Source organism: Calonectris borealis, chromosome 3 (assembly GCF_964195595.1).
Source record: "Calonectris borealis chromosome 3, bCalBor7.hap1.2, whole genome shotgun sequence".
NCBI classification, from domain to species: Eukaryota; Metazoa; Chordata; class Aves; order Procellariiformes; family Procellariidae; genus Calonectris; species Calonectris borealis.
This window is the reverse complement of record NC_134314.1, coordinates 95,540,510-95,556,912: the sequence shown is the minus strand read 5'-3', so window position 1 is coordinate 95,556,912 and position 16,403 is coordinate 95,540,510. Positions and strand designations below refer to the sequence as shown.

Genomic DNA, 16,403 nt, shown 5'->3' with positions numbered 1-16,403 from the left:
TGAAGAGTGGGGAGGTGTGGGTAGGAATCTGGAAGGATTCTGGATATGGATCAAAGGCAATGTCAGAGGTCTTGTGACTGCAGATGGACAGGAGAAAAAAAAGGAGACCTCTGGAGCAGGCATATGGCTTCAGAACATGTGATACACTAAACTACAAGATAGAGATGCAGCTGATAGCTATGTACCTGCAAGTGATGCACCTCAAAATCCTCATCTCCTGAGAATGCTCTGAGAACATCCTGGCTGCCTGTTGGCATGAGGTACTGGTGCAAATCTATTCCCTATATGAAGTTACTGCTTGCACAAAGGTTGTGGACAGGAACAGGGACTCTTGGGCACACTTCAGATCATATCATAACCACTTGTGAGTCTCAGGCCTTCCTTTATGCTTAACAATATTTCCAAATGTTTCAGTGAAGTTATTTGTGAGTGATTGTACCTGCTCTATGCTGTTACATTTCATATAGGATGCAATTTTACAAAAAGTGACAGTATTTCTGACAGCTTCCATGTTTAAAAAATTAATTAGGTCTTAAAGTGGTTTGTTTGACCTTTTCTGCCTTAAATTATGTTGATTTAAATCAGCATATTACGGTCCTGGTTCAGTAATATTATTAAGGCCTTTTAAGCTTAGATCTACCAGTATTTTAAAAAAAAAAAACCAAACCCCAAACCTTTTTTTATATCAAAAAGATAACAACACCTTCTTTTTGGCCATGTAAAAATGAAACAATTTTCTGATTATCACATTTAGTTGGCTATTAGAAGATCCAGGTTCAGATCCTGTACAGGTGGTCTCTGTCACTTTGTGAAAGAACATCATTTCCCTCTCCTTCAGATTTCTCCTCTTTCTATTCCAGATTCTTTGATTGGATTGTGAAGATTGATTTAGTGATTTAGGTGGCATTTTACTAAAGGGACTTAAAGCCCTCATCTTCTGTGTTATATGACTCTGTCACATGACAGTACAGTGGCTTCTGCATTGTGAGAGCTGGTCACATAGCTTTTCAGTGCCAGTGTGGGAGGGTTCAAATTCTTCAAAGGCTACAGACTTCCTGCATGAACTTCAGAAAAAATGAACTTCTCTGTAACACAGTTCCCATTTCTATGGAAATAACATATCTTCCCTCTGGCTCTTTTCCCATCATCTCTCTTCAGATTGTAGTCCCTGTGTGGCAGAGACTGAGAGTCTGCTTATTCATGTATACGCTAGACTACTATGAGGTTTCTATGTAATATTATAAACTAACAAAGATATAACATATTTCCATCTAACAAGTTGTAATATATGAGATTTGAAAACCTTAATCCAGGAATGGGTTTCCAGATTCCTTTAAAGATAGTAATTTTCATATTATGCATTCGTCCCTCTCAGGGCTGCCAGTGTAAGATTTACAGTAATAAGAAATTTTAACTTTCTGAAGACTATTAAGAGAAACTAGTGCCAACAAAAAAGTTGTTACTAAATTTTCTGAAATAACAATTTTTTTAAGTGCAGCATAAACAAAATATATGCTAGTGTGCAACATTTATTGAAGGAAAAACAAATCCTAATCATTCAGGATAGCTTGCACAACTCATATAGCTACAGTTTTTCAGTACAGTGCCTGGCCAGTTCACAGTTCAAATCTTTTATATCACAACAGATCATGGAGTAATCTAGCTTTTTATTTAATAATAATTAGGTCCCATAATGTAAACAGCTGAGAAGAGAAACTGAGAATAGTAGGTGTACCATTTCCTTTTTGGCCAAGGCATATATATTCTAAACTGAATTATTTCTTTCCAGCAGTACATTGTAATCATGCACCCTTTTGTGTTTTACTTTTCAAGGCATTTTCTCAGAAAGAAATGTATTGACCCCTCTAAGAACCATGTGCTTTAAAAGCATGCTTTAGCAAATATTAAGGAATTTTTTACTTGTATGCTATCCATACTTTATTATTATGATGACAGAAAAAATATGAGGAAAATTTTCAGTAAGTTTCTGTGTCTTAGGAAAGTCTGTGGTTTTTAGTTCATTGTGTTCAGATTCCATGTTGCTGAGAGGCTGTAAAGCTAAGGTATGATAAAATTAAATTTATTTGGTCATTCAGGTCCAGCTCCTACAAAGACACATAAACATGCTGAAATTTAAGTTAAAATTATTTCAATAAAATCAGTGGCTTTGTAGCTAACTGGGTGCATGAGCGTAGTTTTGTTTTATCAGAAGTTTAGGTTCCTGAGCAGGTTGGTTTTGTTCTCTTTCTGTGTCAATCATTAATAGACATGTAAATTTAAAAGTGTCTTCCATTTTTACTATTGTTTCAGGTAATAATTGCCCTTGCAGAAAAAAACCGGTCCCACATTCCTTACCGAAATTCTATGATGACCTCAGTGCTAAGAGACAGCCTGGGAGGAAACTGCATGACTACCATGATAGCAACGCTCTCTATAGACAAGAGAAATATAGATGTATGTTATTTCCATCTATTTTCAACAAAAATGTTTTCACTTCTCTAAAGATCCTGCTCTTTTGACTTTTATTATGGTTTGCAATTCAAGTGTGTATGCTTTTATTCTATCCTTACAAAAAAAACATTTTAGCTTTGTTTCCAGGAGATAATTTTATCAATGGAAATTGCAGTAAGATGTACACAAATCCTTTAGGAAACATGCTTTTCTCTAAGTAATCTCAAGTCAAGGAGCAGCTGGGAAACAATTTGCATCTAGTAATGAATCTTTTTTTTTTTTAAAATTTATTGTTTTCATGATGAATAAATTTTTAAGTTATGGAAAGGCATTTCCAAGGAATTTTCCACAAGACATATTGGTAAGATCTATAAGTAGATTATGGATCACACTGAAAGCCTTGGCAGAACTTCTGTAGACTTCTTTGGAGTTGAGATTTCAATGAGTATTGTAGACAACTGGAGGGTTTATTGGGAGGGAGAGAGAATTGGGTGGGGTTATTTGGGATTTTGGGAAATTTTTCAAATACTTTTATCTCCTTTCACCAATTCCTGCAGTGGAATTATATGTAGTGATGTTTTCTTCTCTTTGTTTACCAAAATATGTTGCAATGTGAATACATAGAACCCTGCTCAAAGCCACTTATAATCTATTTATTTCCTGATTTTCCATAACATCAAAGTGTTCTAATGCAAATAAATAAGAAAAAAAACTATTAAGCCTAAGACTGTTTTCTGAAATATAGTGGAAAGCATTATACTAAACCCATACTTCATCTAGTTGAAGACTTCTTTTTCTTTAGAAAATGGACTTTGCTTTTAAATGAAAACAGATTGTTCAGGCTTGTAATGCTTATGCAAGCATAATGTCTGGTTACAAATGCAGCTGGATAAGTTTGTTAATGAATTTTTTTTTAGGTGTGTGGTGTGTGGGGTAAGCACCCGTTCATATATCAGTTCACCAGGTATATGTATCTCACATTACGATCTGGATTTCTATTTTGGGAATATTTAGCCCAAGCAATTATTCAGAGTAGGCTACTGACAGTTTTCTTGTTCTTGCTTTAACATATACCATCTACACAACAGACCTTCTTCTCCAAAAATAAATAAAAAAGTCCCTACCGTGCTCCCCAAAATCTGATATGTGCGAGTAATATTAGGACAGATGTTAAGTCAATTACTAAAGATTAGAAAGTGTAAGAATTAAAATAGCTGCATAATTTTAATTTGGAATTCTGTGAGTCATTATGCATAGTTATGTTTGGTTTGCTTTTTTGTTTTTTTTTCTCCATTGGATATACATTTCTTTCACAAAGGAAACACAAGACAGAATTGCCCCCCAGGATGAAATGAAGTTGTATAATAAAAGCAACTTTCTTAAGGACCTCGCTTTGTCTCTTGCAATGAAAGCAACAAAGCAGAGAATTCAAAGCAAGAAAGGGCACTCTCGTGAAGAGGACAAATAGAATATTATCCTAGAGAACTAGATTATATTCCAGCTTCCTCTGAAGAGTTTGTATACAACTTCTCATATCACCTACATCGTATTTTTTGTGCTCATTTTGTGGAGTGCTTGAAAGAAGATGTTGATTCTGAATTGTAGATATATTAATTATTATAGCTGTAATTGAAGTTGAATGGAAGCTGTTTTGAACAAAAGATCATATAATAATCAAATACCATTTTTTTTGTACATTTGACTTCAGTTTCCCTTCTGTTAACTGTAGTCATTCCACCTACCTGCAGCAAAGAAATACCTAGACGGTTAATTGATTAATTTTTGTGAAGTCCTCAGGTACTGTAACAATAAGCATGGAAGAAAAAATTATTAGGAAATTAGTAGCTTTGATTGCCATTTTGATGGCATAGAATAAATAGATCATAAGCTTACATATTGAACATTGAAGACTGAATTGATTAGCTACTCATGAATTTAACATATGCTTCATACTGGACAGGGTAAAGAGGTCTGGTGGAAATTGTATATATGTGTACTGTACATATAATTGTACTTAATATATGAATAGAACTTAATTAAAATCACATTAGCTGATCATCATAGCACATGAACCATACAGCAGAGGCAAGCAGAGAGTCCAGTTAAGACTATATGCAGCTTTCTTAATTGTAAGGCCTTCCTTTCCTTTCCTTGCAAACTCTTCTTTGATTCTGTGTGTATATATTACGTCTTTGGCAATAAACACGAGTATCTTTCATCAGATTCAGATTTCATTCAGATACCAACCCTCCAAGCACTGAAAGAGACAGAAGTCCAGTGGAAAAAGGAGTATGTGATCATATATTTAAATAGGTATTTTCATATGTTGGAGCACTGAAAACTGCAGAATTACTTTGATTCTGAAATAAAAGTCAGTAGTAAAGTTCTCTTAATGTAGAGGTTATGTGTAAATTCTTATATTTTAAATGCAGACTGCCACATCTCGGAAAATTTTATCATACAGTTTATCAAGCATAATTGGAACTTCTAAGACTACTGTATGATGTTTTATTCTTTGAGCTAACTGAGAACAATTGCTGGCTTTTTACTCATTAGGTAGATAGTTCTCTAGCAGGGTCTGGCCTGTAAGTATCGGCTGATCTCAAAGGACGGAAAAATACTTAGGGATCCTCGATTCCATTCTGTGCCCTAGGTGGGAGTACACACTGATTGTCACAGAGTTTCCTCCACAACCTCAGTCTTGTATCTTCTTTTTTTTTTTTTTCTACCTTTCTGTCTGCCTGCACCTCATCTTAGCTCATCTGACAGTTTTTTATCTGCTATCATCATTCTCCTGTATGCCTCCCAGTTCCAAGTCTCCCAGTTTGTTTCTCATTTGTCCTGGACTTCCACTCTTCTTCCCTTCATCTCTTTTCCCAGATTCTTTTACATATGCTTCTCTAGTCCCATTTTCACCAAAAAAATTGGGTTTAGTTAATTCTCATTTTCTCATAATTCAAAAGTTCTTACCTTCTGAATAGTACGGCTTTCTTATCCTTTAGTGCCAGCTGGGGACTCATTTGAAACACAGTTGATCAGGCGATTAACTAGGTCAATAAAATATGTACTATGATTTGACAGTTTTATATATAACTGTCATTAATATGCTAACCTAATTTCCCTTGAATATTGTTGTTCTGGAATATGAAATGGTAGATTAGTTCTGTAAAATACACAAAACCCAGAAACTTAATTAGATGACTTCATTAGCAGTCTGTTCTACTTACCTGGTGCAAAGCTAACTGAAATTTTTCTTTTTTCTCTCTTTTTTTTTTTTTCTTCCAGGAATCTATATCAACCTGCAGATTTGCACAGCGAGTTGCTCTTATTAAGAATGAAGCAGTTCTTAATGAAGAAATTGATCCCAGATTGGTAAGAGTTGACTGGGGGCAGAGGGAAGGAGATTGCTTGTTTTAAGTTTTAATAATCAATAGCAGTCAGATGAATGCTGAGGATTTTATATTGAATCATCCCATTGTTTTTAGATGCAAGTTCCAATTTTTTCTGTAAAATAACTACTATTTTTATTTTTTTCTTTTGGACATAATTATATTAAATGGACCTTTATAAACCCCCTAAAGGCTTTCTCAGCTCTTAAAGCATCTGAGGAGCAGTGGTCACTTTGCGTTGCTTCTTTTAGGGTGTTTGTTTCTAAATCAGCCACAGATAATTCGATGTCCCTAAAACTCTTAAAAAATCTACCAAGATTGCTAGTCACTTGATGAAGGCATGCTGCTGCACTGAAACAGTTCGTGTATTAAAACGCTAAGAAACATACAGATACAGTCCTTCCTTGAGATTGGTCCAAGGAACATTTGGGCGGAGAAGGCGACCGGCCTGGCTGAACGGGGAGCTCTGGCTGGGACTCAGGAAAAAAAGGAGAGTTTATCACTTGTGGAAGAAGGGGCAGGCAACTCAAGAAGAGTACAGGGATCTCGTTAGGTCGTGCAGAGAGGAAATTAGAAAGGCAAAAGCCCGGCTAGAACTCAACCTGGCTACTGTCATGAGAGACAACAAAAAATGCTTTTATAAGTATGTTAATGACAAAAGGAGAGCCAAGGAGAATCTCCATCCTCTATTGGATGCGGGGGGGTACGTTGCCACCAAGGACGAGGAAAAGGCTGAGGTACTCAACGCCTTCTTTGCCTCAGTCTTTAGTAGTCAGAGTGGTTATCCTCAGGGTACTCAGCCCCCTGAGCTGGAAGACAAGGACAACGAGCAGGATAAACCCCCCATAATTCCAGAGGATGAAGTTAATGACCCGCTACGCCACCTGGACGCTCACAAGTCTACGGGGCCGAATGGGATCCACCCAAGGGTACTGAGGGAGCTGGCCAAGGAGCTTGCCAAGCCGCTCTCCATCATTTACCAGCAGTCCTGGTTAATTGGGGAAGTCCTGGACGACTGGAGGCTCGCCAATGTGACGCCGATCTATAAGAAGGGCCGGAAGGAGGATCCGGGGAATTACAGGCCGGTTAGCCTGACCTCGGTGCCGGGGAAGATCATGGAGCGGTTGGTTTTGAGGGTGCTCACGAGCCATGTCCGGGACAACCAGGGGATCAGGCCCAGGCAGCACGGGTTCATGGAAGGCAGGTCCTGCTTGACCAACCTGATCTCCTTCTATGACCAGGTGACCCGCCTAGTGGATGAGGGAAAGGCAGTGGATGTGGTCTACCTGGACTTCAGTAAAGCCTTTGACACTGTCTCCCACAGCATTCTCCTAGAGAAGCTGGCGGCTCACGGCCTAGACAGGTGCACTCTTCACTGGGTAAAAAACTGGCTGGACGGCCGAGCCCAGAGAGTTGTGGTGAACGCAGTTAAATCCAGTTGGCGGCTGGTCACGAGTGGTGTTCCCCAGGGCTCAGTACTGGGGCCGGTCTTGTTCAATATCTTTATCAATGATCTGGACAAGGGGATTGAGTGCTCCCTCAGTAAGTTTGCAGATGACACCAAGTTGGGCGGGAGTGTTGATCTGCTCGAGAGTAGGAAGGCTCTGCAGAGGGACCTGGACAGGCTGGATCGATGGGCTGAGGCCAACTGTATGAGGTTCAACAAGGCCAAGTGCCGGGTCCTGCACTTCGGCCACAACAACCCCAGGCAACGCTACAGGCTTGGGGAAGAGTGGCTGGAAAGCTGCCCAGAGGAAAAGGACCTGGGGGTGCTGGTCGACAGCCGGCTGAACATGAGCCGGCAGTGTGCTCAGGTGGCCAAGAAGGCCAACGGCATCCTGGCCTGTATTAGGAATAGTGTGGCCAGCAGGAGTAGGGAGGTGATCGTGCCCCTGTACTCGGCACTGGTGAGGCCACACCTCGAATCCTGTGTTCAGTTTTGGGTCCCTCACTACAAGAAGGACATGGAGGTGCTGGAGCGTGTCCAGAGGAGGGCAATGAAGCTAGTGAAGGGCCTGGAGCACAAGTCTTATGAGGAGCGGCTGAGGGAACTGGGGTTGTTTAGTCTGGAGAAGAGGAGGCTGAGGGGAGACCTCATCGCGCTCTACAACTACCTGAAAGGAGGTTGTAGTGAGGTGGGTGTTGGTCTCTTCTCCCAAGTAACTAGCGATAGGACAAGAGGAAATGGCCTCAAGTTGCGCCAAGGGAGGTTTAGATTGGACATTAGGAGAAATTTCTTTACTGAAAGAGTGGTCAGGCCTTGGAACAGTCTGCCCAGGGAAGTGGTGGAGTCACCATCTCTGGAGGTATTTAAAAGACGTGTAGATGAGGCGCTTAGGGACATGGTGTAGTGGGCATGGTGTGTTGGGTTGACGGTTGGACACGATGATCTTAGAGGTCTTTTCCAACCTGTATGATTCTATGATTCTAGGATTCTATGATTTTAGCTAGGAAGAAAGAACTCTGTAAAGTTATCATTAGGGAAAAAGGAAGACAAGTAAATGATTTCCACACTAAAGCATTAGGCTGATGTTCACATCCCGAAGAGCAACAGAGGAGCGCTGCAGAATGGATCAGGGATTTAGGAGGTACAGAGAAGGATAGAGGAAATAATCCACATTGGTAAAGCACAAAGCATTGCCACATAAAGAAAAGAAGTTTCTTCTTTTAATGTGCATAACAAAAATGTACCCTATTTTTTCTTTTTAGTATTTGGTTAGTCTTTCCTTTGAAAGATTTTATATGCCTCTAGGTTGTTACATACCAGACTTGTTTGAAGGATGTGCTCTGTAATATATGTTCTACTATATTAAGAGGCCTTTGTTAGTTTATTTAATGTAATTTTCTGCACTACCTGGAAAATGTATTTCCTTTGTAAATATTCAGTACACCTATTAAGGATTGATTAATTCAACATAGTATTGCAGATAATAATAGCCCCTGGATCACCTGGGTTGCATGCTGTGTATCAGAGATGTTTTCTGATATAGGAAATGTTTGACTGAGGTTACACTGCTCATGCCAAAGCTGCATATATGGATATAATGAAGAAAGAACTATAGCTGCATTTCAGCATACCCTGTCTCTGACAGAGGCATCAGATGAAAAATAAGTTCAGGTTAAGCTATTATATTATTCTGTTTATATACAAATAGACAATATTTAAAACATAGTTTTTAACAACAGAATTATAAATTTGAACTGTAGCTTTTCACCTCTAAAGAATATAAAATCTGAATGTAATATTCTAATTTCAGTGGTCCTGTATGTTTTTATGATATACTAATCGCATCATCGTTCTTTTTAATGGGCAAAATTATTACTGTATTTCTAAATTTCTGATGACTAATTTGTAATTACAAATTTTATGTATTTTGTTCCCATATGACCTTCTGAACTGGCTAGGAAATGCTCTCCTCTTGAATGGTCAACTGCAGAATTCTAGATTATATAACATAAGAAGCATTTGTTGTCTAAAATTTGGGGGATTAGATGTTTGATTATTTCATTCATTGTTACTTGATGGTAATTAACATATTTCAGTTAATGTTAATGATTGTGCTTTTATTTTCTCTTGTCCTTGAAGTTCAGAGGGAATAGGAGATTCTTGTTAAGTTTTCTGCTTTTTTTTTTTATTATTTTATATATTTTTCTCTCCAAACAATTTCTAACAATAACAGCATCACAAAAAAAAAAAAAAAAAAAAAAAAGAGTGGCCAAAATATAAACAAATAAAAACCACAGTAGGCACTGAACAACTTCTTCATTTCTGTCTGTCTCTCCTTTTTTCCTTTCCTATGTAGGCTTTATAGTACCAAATTATGCAAAACATTTCTTCCATGACCACAGAAGCCTTTGATTGAGGTGGAACACATGCAGGGTCCTGAACATTTACTACATCCTGTGGAGCTATACTCCACGAGTTTGGTATGTCTTGCTCTGCAGGATCATTTAACAAGAAAAGCAAAAGTGGACTCGTGAGAGTTAGAAAACCATCCCCTCTTGTGGAAAAGGCAGGGGAACACAGGTACCTGGACTTCATATGGCTCTGTGCTCATTGCGGAATTTGTTGCCCATCTTAACTACCTGAAGTATATTCCCAGGGTGCAACCTGATTATTCAGTAAAGTGCTGGACTTAGGATTTTTTTCATAAAATCAAATGCCATTTATTTGCAGTATTTATCATCTGTAAATTGAATGTATGCTTTATAGTGGGAGTGCAGATAGATCTGAGTTAAGTCTGACTGTTGTGTAAACTTTATTCTTCATAATGGAGACTTCCTGACTGTGTATCTTACTAAGAAGATGAACTTGTACCTATTGTATTTTTTAAGCAACTCAGCTTTGAACCTCTCTCACTCATGACCAAAGGATTTGGTTTAAACTGAAAATGAAACTGTTGAGCCTGAATTAAATCTAATCCCCTCTGGCATTCATTTAAAAATAAAAATGAAAATATTGTCCTTCTGTAGATTTTTGTTTGTCTTAACAATACTTGAAAATCAGTCTTTTATCTATATCCTGAAAATGGTATTTCTGTTGTTGTCACATTGAGGTTAATCACGCTAACAAATCTGAACACTGAACAGGGATGGTACTATCAGTTCAGCTTTCTGCCTTTTTATACTCCAGCCTCAAATTTTATTTTATTGACTCAGTAATTGGCACAAGTTACATCAGAGTGTGGCACCAGAGTGAGGCAGCCTAAAGTCAGGTTAAAAAGTTTGACCTGCAATATTCTTGAAGCACTCTTACAACAGCTGTAATTGACAGTTCACCACTTTAATAGATTCCTAAATAAAATATTGTAAGTTAGCCTTTCATACTTTATAGTAACAAATGTGTTACTGGTAAGTTTAGAGTTAAAAGAAATAATCATATGTATGTTTAGAATATTTTTATTTTTAAAGTAAAAATACCCATTCAAAGTTTAGATGTCATGGTTAAATTTAAACATTTAAAAAATACAAATATTTGAAGGAATTTTAACACCCAGTGAAAATGTGTCATCAATTTCAACTATCTTATTTCTAGAAAGTGCATGCAATCAAGAATGATTCATTTTTCCTTGAAAACATTCTTCTCTTGGAAACTTATTTTGCACATGTAATCAGTGTACTCATATCCATCTAAAAATATCATTGGACTCCTGATACATTTGAGCCATTATAAGGTGATGCATCATTAAAATGATCAATCATAAAGTATCCAAGAACTTGCTCATTCATGTTTTAGGCTTAGGGATTTGCATATTGTCCCTGCTTTGTAGAATTTGGCCTTGGGAGGTTAATGATTTGTAAAATATGGTTTTATACAGACATTTTTTCCAAAAGTACAGGCTCCAATAATGAGCTATTAGAATTTAAAAAACTAGTACAGCTCTCCAAGTCACTTTCTCAGTCATTACTATTCATTAATGGAATTTAATTTCATTATGTTGATTTGTACTATTCATTTGTTGTTAGCAACTGATACATCTAACAATTATAGTATGCTATAATTCTAATAAAAGTGGAATGTTACATGAAAAAAAAAGAAAAGTTAAGATTAAAATACTAAGATAGTGTTTTGGAATTTCTGTTTCTAAAGGGAAGGTGAAAAAAAATCACTTTTGGTGTTTAGTTGTCCTTTCTTTAACAAAGACATCAGTTCTATTTTAAATGTGTTTTCATTACTAATGGGCAAAACTAATGAGTCAGAAAGCTCTTTTTATTCCTATGGCAAATTATTTTTCTCTTTTGCAAATAATCTTTTGAACTCTTTCTGTACAGCCATGTCTTCTAACACATAGAATTTACTGAGTTTGGAAGACTTTTCTTGTTTTTATAAATGGAAAAGGAAAAAAAGTGCTTGCTGTATTTAAGGCATTTGGACTGTTTTTAAAAAGAGATGTTGTTTAAAAAAAGAGAAAACGAAAGTATATTATTTCCCTAAACTCAGCCTTCTAATGCAAAAATCATAAACTAACTATTAATTTGTGGGTGATGCTTGGTTTATGCCTTGCTGTTTGCAGGTGATTGTCCAGCTGAAAAAGGAGATCCAGGAGTTGAAGGATGAGCTGGCGCTGGTGACTGGCAAGCAAAGAACGTCAGAGCTTTCACAAGAAGAGCTACTTCGGTAATGGCTTACATTGTTTTCATTTTCTTTTCATCATTTTCTTTGTTGGCATAAATATTTAAATTCATCTCAGAGTTTTAAACTTCTCTGAGTGAATAATAAAGTAAAGTTAGGTGCCAGGTTAGAATGGCAGTTTTCCATGAAAAGCTGTATGAGGCTGCTGGCTGTGTTTTTGCAGCCTCAGCTTTGAGGAAGTGAAGTAAAGTAAATGCAAAGGATGGGAATGCCTGTCAGATGCCAGGCCAAAAGAAGTGTTGTATAATAGTGCAGAATAAAAAACCAGTCTCTCTCAAAACTGGATATATGATCTGAGTAGAATTCAAGAAATATTCTTTCTGCTGAGAAGTATCCTGCTGCAGTGTTAGTTTGACATAGGCCAAGAGAAATCTTGCATTTCTGATACACAATTAATCAATGTCTTAAAAGCCAAATATTCAAATTTTTTACAGAGCATGCTATTGAAAATGCATGATTAATTCACATAAGTGTTGTAACATGTTGTGTAGTGGGCATGGTGTGTTGGGTTGACGGTTGGACACGATGATCTTAGAGGTCTTTTCCAACCTGTATGATTCTATGATTCTATGATTCTATGATCTTACAGCTTTTTGTAACAGAGCAGTGCAGCATGTAAGAACTTTCTATGTATAATGTCGAAATATCTACTTAGGTCTAAATGTTCACAATAACTAAATTCAATTCCCAGTTTTGAAAAATTAATTGATTCTGTAGGATGGACCTATTTAATCTCTGTGCCTCATCTGTATAAAGAAAGTAATAACTGCTTAGAGATTTTGTTTGGTTAGTATATTAACGGTAACTAAATTGAAGCTGTGAGAATTTTTAGTCTTATTTTAATTTCTATTGGAACTGGTTCAGAAGAAAAGTACCAGTGCTCACAATTTCCCCTGATATCCAGGAGATTCTGGAGACATGAGGACAAGCTCCTACCTTGAACCTTGAGTTTCTCATGTAGATTGTTGTCATTCATAATTCTTGGTTTTGATTGTTTTGTTTTGTTTTAATTCAGAATCTAAATGACATCCGTATCAAGGATGAGGAGCTAGATAATGCTATAGCATTATGTATATATTTCTTTTACACCATTAATCTGAGTCATTTTCAACATAGGCAGTTACCAGTATAATCTTCTAACTGGAAATGTCCCCTCAGTTCCTACTGGGTTAATATTTATTTAGCCTTCTGCCCAAAAGTATGGGAGTCAAATGCACCAAGAACATTACAGGGTAGCACTTGGATGTGACAAAGTCAAGCCATATAAAGAAAATTAAAGAAAAAACAAGAAAAGAGAAGTATCTTCTTTTTCTTTACATGCAAAATTAAATGCCCTTATTAGCTAGTTTCTTTTTAACCTGACAGAGCTAGTCCTTCAGAAGATGAGTGACTCTCAGTGACTTTATTCAGATATACTTAAATAATCTATATGTTCATTTAAAGATGTACTTTCCTAACATTATTGTAAAAATCTGGCACATTAATTTTCCGCTGTGGTCTTGTTTGCTGTTTAGTTTGTATAGGGAAACAAGGTTTTTGGAAATCATTTGGGTTTTTTAGGCCACACCCATGAATCTTACTTCCTAACATTTCCTACCTGACTTTCCTACCAGTCTTATAAATGGGAATGGGTTCACAGTTGATGAAAGTTTTTAATATGAATATGCAAAGGAAAACTAGGAATGTACCATCTGCATACAGTTGCACTATAGCGTACATCTGGGAAGTCTTGTTTCAGAATTGTGTGACTAAAAAGTGTCAGTTGTATGTTTTTCCTTTTTCTCTATATAGCACAATATATAGTGTGTTACATCATTGTCAGAAAAGGTTGCTTCTAAGATCATAGCAAGGAATTTTGCATCCCATTCCTCCAGAAAGAAGCAGGGAGGAGACTTTAATGAGTTTCTATGTGTAATAAGACACAGAAGGACCTCAGCTATATTAGGACAATACAGAATTTTAAGGGTTTTAAATTTATCATTTATTTATGTTTACTAAGGCTCATGTAGCACAGAAACAAGTTCTTTCTTGGAACAAATGCTCTGCAATTAAAATACAGAACAAAACTTAAGTACTGCTGACTGAAAGATAATACTTTTCCTGAGGATCAATAATAAACAAGAAGGACCTCAAACAATTAACCTCATCAGTCATAAATGCCATATAATGGCCTTTTTCAAAGATCATTATTTTTAATATAGACTTAAAATTGAAAAAAGAATTGGATATACAGATTTTTTATGGGTAGCATAGTTTCAAGCAGAGAGCAGAAGATACTACTGGATATATACATGAGTCAGACTGGCTTATTAATACTATATGCTATAGTTGAATGGAATGTGGAAAGATAAGCCAATCTTTTTTTAAACAGTTCAAGTGGGGGAAAATATCAAATGTCAGGTTTTATGAGTTTTGCATTTGTACGTGTTCTTGCAAGCAGAGTGTTCACAGGTAAATAACTGATGTCGATTAAACATCCAAATCAAAGTATAATTAAATGACAGTATAAAAAGCCATTACTTCAATGAAAATATCTTTCTGTGGTTTTGAACACATATACATTTTGTACTCGCTTTCGTATGGCGATAATATTTGTCACCATGCTGGTTTCCATCTGTCTGAGCCTCCTGTCCATAAATATTCCGAGCATTTATGAAAATCAACAGATAGCATCTAAGTATTCTGTCTCCAGTTAGAGTCTATCAATGCATAACACAGGAAATCTTTATAACAATTCTGTTTATTGAGACTGGCCATCTGACTTTGGAGCTACTTGTTATTTGGAGCGTTTGTTCACATTAAAGAATAAATATACAAGTGCGTAATCCAAACAGAAGTATTGACCTGGATGAGGGCTGATAAAATCATGATTTACTGTTACTGGAAAAAGTCTATGTTGCAGTTTGCATCTCATTTTGCATCTATAATGAAACCTAAATAATATTACTTATCAGGAGACATATGGATCAGATTTTTATGACAGACAGAACAGGAAAAGAAACATGGTATAAGTGATAATGCAAAATACTGTGTTGCACTTTATTTGGAGTCACTACCCAAGAATGGTTCTTAGGGGAGTGGTACTGTAGGAGATTCCAGATGGAATAATCTTTTTTTTTAATTATTGATGCTTTTTTAATATGCCCAGAGAGGAAATTATAATTAGGGTCATTATGGATTTCAAATAGTATTTAGACATTTCTGCTTAGTTAGGATATCTTCTGTTTAAACTTAAATAAACTGTATCTCGACATGTATATGTGTGTATATATATATAAATAATCCAAGTTCACATAGTTCTTTTCAAAATTCTTAAACTTTTACAAAAGTCTTACTGTGATTTGTTTTATTACAAATAAGGTAATTAACTAGTAAAGAGAATTGTTACTAAATACAGTCTCATCAAAAATGGATGTGTTTTAATTCTTATTCTGATTCATCATACATATTTCAAGGGAGGTCAGAGCAAAATTAATCTTCTGAAAATATTCTGTGCCAATTTTTTTTATTTATTCTTTGATTCTGAACACAGATGATCAAAGGTACAAAACATATCAATGGAAAAACTCTATGCACTAAGTACATATTTATTTTGTTGCCTTTACACAAGTCTTTATCTCAGGCACTTTTCAGTAGAAGATGGATGTGAAAATGAAACTGAGTCTAGTGGTATATGTGTAGATCCAATAATATTTTTTTAGTCTAATAAAATGGTTATGGTAATGCATAGGTTTTTTGCTCTCTACATATGTTGCAAGAAATAAGTGTTAGTGGTTGCCCTGGAAATAAGTATTAATATTACTTTAAAATGATATTTTGTATGTTTCCTGACTTACTAAGTTGAGAAATGCCAAATGTTTCTTACAATAATGAGCTTCATTCCACTTGTTTACTTTCAGGGCATTCCAAATGAAATCAGTGGGCTACTCAATGCAGTTAAAATTGCTAGATATTTTAAGTTAGTATGTCAATAAGCTGTAGTTCATTCTTCATTGTTTTTTTCTCACTTAAATCAAAGAAGTGTCTTCAGGGATTTTTTTTTTTTATCATTCATTTAATGGAAGGAAAAAAACGTCTGTCAAATAAGCTTTCCTCATAACCACTACAATGTCACATTGTCATTCATTAAGTTTAAAACAAAATGGAAAACAAATGCTCTTGACTTTTCTTGTGAATGCTAAGTTATAATACAACACAATTTATCAGTCCTGTGAATAAAGCTACAGCTGTCTGGAATTCTTACTTCATAATTCTGTGTTAAATGGTAAACATTTACATTACTATGTCATATTTTTTCTTTTATTATTTTATTCTCATAAATGTTAAACATACATGAATTCTGCTGCTCTCATTTTGTTTATTTAAAAAGCACAGCATAAAAAATTCAGCTAGACTACATAAGTGGTTCAGAACATATTTCATAAAATGCT

The 16,403-nt window shown here is 35.9% G+C and overlaps 1 protein-coding gene across 1 annotated transcript in view; it reads left to right on the top strand.

Annotated features, from left to right (window-relative positions):
* Positions 1-16,403, top strand: part of KIF6 (kinesin family member 6) — a 179,318-nt gene that overhangs the window by 49,892 nt on the left and 113,023 nt on the right. Inside the window, exons 8-10 of the mRNA XM_075147924.1 lie at positions 2,311-2,454; positions 5,737-5,823; positions 11,855-11,958. Of these exons, the coding sequence (XP_075004025.1) occupies positions 2,311-2,454; positions 5,737-5,823; positions 11,855-11,958 (335 nt within the window). The remainder of the gene's footprint in view (positions 1-2,310; positions 2,455-5,736; positions 5,824-11,854; positions 11,959-16,403) is intronic.